Source organism: Callorhinus ursinus, unplaced genomic scaffold (genome assembly GCF_003265705.2).
Source record: "Callorhinus ursinus isolate GAN/ISIS: 27379988/994484 unplaced genomic scaffold, GSC_fseal_2.0 scaffold16, whole genome shotgun sequence".
NCBI lineage: Eukaryota > Metazoa > Chordata > Mammalia > Carnivora > Otariidae > Callorhinus > Callorhinus ursinus.
Window position 1 is genome coordinate 33,822,926 of NW_027397078.1, and position 6,765 is coordinate 33,829,690.

Sequence of the window (6,765 nt, forward strand, 5' to 3'; positions counted from 1 at the left end):
ACCACCACATGCTGTGAGATAGCTACTACCATCATTCCCACATTGTTCCTAGGAGGAGCTGACTTTTTCAAGAACCAGAAAACATTTTTGAAAAAACCGAATTCTGGGGGCGCCTGGGTGGCTCAGTCATTAAGCGTCTGCCTTTGGCTCAGGTCATGATCCCAGGGTCCTGGGATTGAGCCCTGCATCGGGCTCCCTGCTCCGTGGGAAGCCTGCTTCTCCTTCTCCCACTCCCCTTGCTTGTGTTCCCTCTCTCGCTGTGTCTCTGTCAAATAAATAAATAAAATCTTTAAAAAAAAAAAAAAGAAAAGAAAAAAACGAATTCTGCACACCCCTCAGCACACTGTCAGCAGGAGAGGTTATACTACAAGCCCCATGTGCATCAAAGGGCCCTAACTCAGCACATGCGTCTTATCTTTCTTCCTGGCTTTATTACAACAAAGAATGATATAAAAAAACCATTACAGTCTTTAGGATCGTAACAGGCACATGTGGCAGTTTTCAACTCTGTATAGCTTAATGGAATCAACATGCAGAACTAAGGGGTCAGAGTCTCCAGCCATGGGGACCAGGTACAAACAGTGGTTCCACATGTGACTCAAATCCCAGACTGGGCAACCCACTGAGCTCCTCAACACATCCACTCCCTCCTGCTTTAGCAATCATATCCCAGGACCCACTACCAATTTAGAATTTATTTCAATGATCTACAAATTGGAACCTTACAAGATCGGGAACAAGACAAGGATGTCCACTCTTGCCACTTTTATTCAACATAGTACTGGAAGTCTTAGCCACAGCAATCAGACAAGAAATAAAAGGCATCCATATTGGAAAAGAAGAAGTAAACTCTCCCTATCTGCAGATGACATGATCCTATACATAAAAAATCCTAGAGACTCCACCAAAAAACTACTAGAATAAATGGATTCAGGGAAGTCGCAGGATAGAAAATTCATACCCAGAAATCAGTTGCGTTTCTACACACTAATAATGAAGTAGCAGAAAGAGAAATTAAGAAAACAATTCCATTTACAGTTGCACCAAAAATGATACCTAGAAATAAATTTAACTAAGGAGCTACAAGACCTGTACTCTGAGAACTACAAAAACACTGATGAAAGAAACTGAAGATGACACAAATGGCAAGATATTCCATGCTCATGGATTGGAAGAAATAATATAATATTAATATGTCCCTGCTACCCAAAGCAGTTGACAGATTCAATGCAATCCCATCAAAATACCAACAGCATTTTTCACAGAACTAGAACAAGTAATACTTAAAATGTGTGTGGAACCACAAAAGACCCCCAAATAGCCAAAGCAATCTTGAGGAAGAAGAACAAAGCTGAAGTAGCACAATTCCAGATTTCAAGATATACGGCAAGGCTATAGAAATCAAAACGGTATGGTATTGGCACAATGGTACTGGCACAAAACCAGACATAAAGATCAGTGGAACAGAACTGAGAGCCAGAAAGAAACCCACACTGATATGGTCAATTAATCTACAACAAAGGAGGCAAGAATATACCCTGGGGAAAGGACAGTCTCTTCAACAAATGGTCTTGGGAAAACTGGACAGCTACATACAAAACAATGAAACTAGACCACTTCCTTACACCATACACAAGAATAAACTCAAAAGGGTTAAAGACCTAAATGTGAGACCTGAACGCACAGAAATCCTAGAAGAGAGCACAGGCAGTAATTTCTCTTACATCAGCCTTGGCAACATTTTCCTAGATAGGTCTCCTGATGCAAGAGAAACAAAACAAAATTAAACTATTGGGACTACATCAAAATAAAAAGCTTTTGCACAGCAAAAAGAAACCATCACAAAATGAAAAGGCAACCTACTGAATGGGAGAAGATATTTGTAAATGATATATCCCGTAAGAGGTTAAAATCTAAAATATGCAAAGAATTTATACAACTCAACACCAATAATACAAATAATCTGATTAAATGGCCAGAGGGGGGTGCCTGGGTGGCTCAGTCGGTTAAGCGTCTGCCTTCAGCTCAGGTCATGATCCCAGGGTCCTGGGATTGAGCCCCACATCGGGCTCCCTGCTTCCATGGGAAGCCTGCTTCTCCCTCTCCCTCTGCTGTTCCCCCTGCTTGTGCTCTCTCTCTTACTATCTCTCTCTGTCAAATAAATACAATCTTTAAAAAAATTAATAAAATGGCCAGAGAACCTGAATAGACATTTTTCCAAAGACCTACAGATGACCAAAAGACACATGAAAAGAGGCTCAACATCACTCATAAGGGAAATGCAAATTAAAGCCACAATGAGGTATCACCTGACACCTGTCAGAATGGCTATAACCAAAAAGACAAGAAGCAACAAGTGTTGGCGAGGATGTGGAGAAGGAACCTTCGTGCACTACTGGTGGGAATGCAAACTGGTGCAGCCAGTGTGGACAGTATGGCGGTTCCTCAAAAAATTAAAAACAGAAATACCGTATGATCCAGTAATTTCACTACTGGGTATTTATGCAAAGAAAATGAAAACAGGGCGCCTGGGTGGCTCAGTTGGTTAAGCGACTGCCTTCGGCTCAGGTCATGATCCTGGAGTCCCGGGATCGAGTCCCACATCGGGCTCCCTGCTGAGCAGGGAGTCTGCTTCTCCCTCTGAACCTCTTCCCTCTCATGCTCTCTCTCATTCTCTCTCTCTCAAATAAATAAAATCTTTAAAAAAAAAAAATGAAAACACTAATTTAAAAAAAGATACATGCACCCTTATGTTTACAGCAGCATTATTTAAAATAGCCTAGATATGGAAGCAACCCAAATGCCCATCAATTGGTAAATGGATAAAGAAAATGTGGCGCATATACATCTATACATAACGGGATATTACTCAGCCATAAAAAAGGATGAGATTTTTGCCACTTGCAACAACAGGGAGGGACCTAGAGAGTATTATGCTAAATGAAATAAATCAGACTGAGAAAGACAAATACCATGTAATTTCATTCACATGTGGAGTCTAAAAAACAAATGAACAAACAGAGGCCCCTGGATGGCTCAGTCAAGTTTCCAACTCTTGATTTCGGCTCAGGCCATGATCTCACAGTTGTGAGATGGAGGCCTGTGTCAGGCTCCGCACTCAGCGCAGAGTCTGCTTGGGATTCTCTCGCCCTCTGCCCCTCCCCCACTCGTGTGCACTGTCTCTGAAATAAATAAAATCTTAAAACAACAACAAATGAATAAACAAAGAAAAAGCAGAATCAGACCTATCAATACAAAAAGAACAAAGTGATGGTGGCCAGAGGGAAGGGGGCCGAGGGATGAGCAAAATGGGTAAAGGGGAGGGGGAGGTATAGGTTTCCACTTATGAAACGAATAAGCCATGGGAATAAAAGGTACAGCATAGGGACTACAGTCAATGGCTGTACGATAGGGCTGTACGGTGACAGATGGGGGCTACAGTTGTGGGGAGCACAGCATGACGTATGGAGTCAAATCACTACGCTGTGTACATGAAACTAATCTAACATCGTGTATCAACTATACTCAAGTACAAAAAAAAGCTGGAACCTGTTTATATTTAAATGCCAAAATATTTTTATATGACTTTTTAGTGATGTGTGAAATTGTCTTAAGCTCAAACTGAATTTGTTTTCCCAGATTTTGGACAATTTGTTTTACCTTCGTTAACCGAGTCTATTTTTGAAGTACGAAGATGTTTACTGATACCACAGTGTAGATTCTACACACCAAGTTTAGCAAAGAAGTAGAAACTACTTTGCTAAAAGGAATGTTCCTCCCCACCCCCGCTCCAGGTAATTTAGATGATTCTCAAAGATCACACATCATCTTACCATCTGATTACCAACTCTATACTGCCACAGAAACCCCAAACGAGTCCGGGCTGAGACCCCATGCAGCTCAGCGGACTGGGCTGAGGCCAAGCGGAAGGCGGTGTTACCTGGCCTGCTCTGGAGAGCTGGGCAGCGGGTGGACGGAAGGGCTGTGCCTGGACTCAGCGGGTGAAGACCGGGGTGTTCTGTCGGGACAAGGACTGGGGCCAGCAGCGTGGGATCGGTCCAGACCTAAGGGGCAGAAGGCCTGACTATTAAAAATGGCAAGGAGAAGACAGCAACATGGTTTCTAAACAGTTCTATTACTCTGACAATGAATTCTATTATCCTTGTAAACAGCTGAGTATGATGCATAAATGATCTACAAAACGATTCAAGCCCCTCAATGAAACTGCAGTGGTAACAATCAAACATGTACAACTGACCAGCAGTAAAGGGAAAACCACTGTCACTCTGCACCTGTCTGCGTGCCTAGGAAGTTGCTAGAACAGGACACTACCCCACCCCCTCAACATGGGGGAGATGCCACGGTTAACCGGGAAGGGCAGATCGAGAGAGAGGACCCAAGTGCCTGGGCTCAGGCGTTTCCGGGCTCAGTTCCCGCTCCTTCCTGCTGTCCAGGGCTGCACTCTTACTCGGGGAAGAGGCCCTCCCAGGACCAGACCCTTCCAAATCCAGAGCGTCCTGCAACCCTCTCGGCAGGAGCTCACCTTCCAGATACATTTCACTGTCAAAGCTCCTTTTTGCTTTGGGAACAGGAGTGGAGGAGAGGCGTCTGGAGGTGGTGCTCCTGCGTGGCCGCGAGGCGCTGCTCTTGTCCTCTTCGGGGGTGCCCACCGGAGGCTCAGAGACAACTCTGTCCTCGGCACAAGTGCGTCTTTGGGGCGAACTCGAAGTGATGCTTTTGAGTGTCCCTAGCAAGTGCAGGGGTGGCTGGCTGTTGGCTGCTAAGGGGCGTTTAGCGGGGAGCTGACTAACTCTTCCACGGTAATTTTGGAAAGCTTTCTCCAAACGTTCGGCCTCTTGCTCTAGCTCTCTCACCCTTGCTTTGGTATTGGCTACAAACTCAAGGTCAGAATCGGGGGAACTACTCTCCGTGCTTGCGTTTGGATAATTTATGATCCTTGGTATAACCGCCATCAGCCTTTCCTGGTCGAGAGGATTTTTCAAGAAACCCCCGCTTATATCCCCATTAAGCTCCACCGTCTTGCCGCTCAGCAGTCCATTGGTGGAACCATCGATCAGAGACTGCTTCAGGTTGTGGTACACTTCGTTCTCGAGCGCTGCAGGTTACAGGAAGACCACGTGAGAAATGACGGAAAAGGTGGAGAAGAGAGTTAAAATAGATCGAGATCACGATTTTTCAAAAATAAAAGGAAGTATTAAGGCCAAACTTGCACATTAGTTTTTGAAGCTGCAGTCATGACGGTAATTATTAACATTTATCAAGAGGTTATATGTACCTTTCATAACGCATATTATTTCACAATCCATTATGCACAGTTGTACAATCTAAAAAGCTCTGAAAACCGAAAATACATTCCTAATTTATTTGGTGGCAAAGCCCAACCAGACCTCAACTCACTTGGTTGAAAAGTTTGACCCGAACCAATGGAAACCCATTTACAATCTTTACTTATTCCACCTAGCATGAATATTCATCCATTTGATTACAAAAAAATTAATTTGTTTCACTGCAGGATGCTGCCCAGAACCTCCAGGGCTGTGGCAAAATCCACAAACCACAGCACAGGGCCTGAGTTTCCGATAAGGGAAGAAGACACGCAGTCACAACACTGTGGGCTAAGAACGCGCACTGCTCCCATTTTACAGATGGGGGGCTGAGATTACTGAGGCTGGCTCACGCAGTGAGCACGATGGGAGAGCCACTGGCATGTCCTAGGGCAAAGTCAGTACCTGGGACCACTACCTCACCTGATGGCGCTGCCGGACAGAGGCTCGCCATGTGCAAAGCAGGGGTTCAAAAGGTTCCACCTTCTTGAACTACTGTTCATGATATGAGGTCACCAGAATGTCAGCTGTGCGCAGTCTGGCAAACAGATTTATTTAGAGAAAGTGAAGAGCAAACAAGAGTAGAAATGAGTAAAGGGAAAAGTCGTGTGGGGAGATTCGAACAAGGGCCTGACCAGGGCAGAGTATAACTGGGCCTGAGGAGGGTTCAGAACCAAGAAGTGAGAAAGCATGTCAACTGCTAACATGGAGGAACTTGCTTTGCGCCTACAGGCAGCTAAAGAAGGTATGGAACCTTCAGCGTCCTTGTTATGAAGTAGGAAGGGGCAGACGTCGGCTTGGCAATGAAAACAGAGTACAAAAACGACAGCAGAAACCACCTCCTCGTGTTGTGTGTGTCCCAGGCACCGTACCGCCATCTGTCTTGCTTCAACTTCATCCATGTGGCCCAGCGCCACTCCTAGCCCTATTACAGTGCGGACCCTGAGGCCCAAGGAAGTTCAACGGAGCGTGCCCAAGGCAAACAACGAACTTCACAACTGGGACCCGAAACAAAGAGTGTTTCCAGACTCCGCTAGCAGCGGGGCTCATTTTGCTGGCCGCCCTGCTTCTCGCACACATGTACACGTCTGTCCAGGGACATGTAAAACCACTGAACGGTCAACCGGTCTTAGCGGCGGGATAACAAACAAAAAAGCAAAGCCTAGGTTCCGGATGAATTTGGGGACTTCTGTGTCACTACCACACCTCTCCTGAGCCATGGGTCATCTGTGAAAGCAAGTCACTTTAGAGGATGACCTGGTGGGTAGTTCTGAAATAGAAGTTATACTTCTCAGGTGACACATATTTCTATAGCTCCTCCCCTACTATGAGAATTACTAAAACTCACTGAGTAATCATTACATTTTCACAATCACACACACACACACACACACACACACACACACACACACACACACAC

The 6,765-nt window shown here is 45.1% G+C and overlaps 1 protein-coding gene across 3 annotated transcripts in view; it reads right to left on the bottom strand.

Annotated features, from left to right (window-relative positions):
- Window positions 1-6,765, bottom strand: part of OFD1 (OFD1 centriole and centriolar satellite protein) — a 66,876-nt gene that overhangs the window by 8,255 nt on the left and 51,856 nt on the right. For all 3 annotated transcript variants that reach the window (XM_073902072.1, XM_025857424.2, XM_025857420.2), the window contains 2 exons: window positions 4,544-5,116; window positions 3,941-4,064 (listed from right to left, as the gene is read on the bottom strand). In XM_073902072.1, coding sequence (XP_073758173.1) covers window positions 3,941-4,064; window positions 4,544-5,116 — 697 coding nt within the window. The remainder of the gene's footprint in view (window positions 1-3,940; window positions 4,065-4,543; window positions 5,117-6,765) is intronic.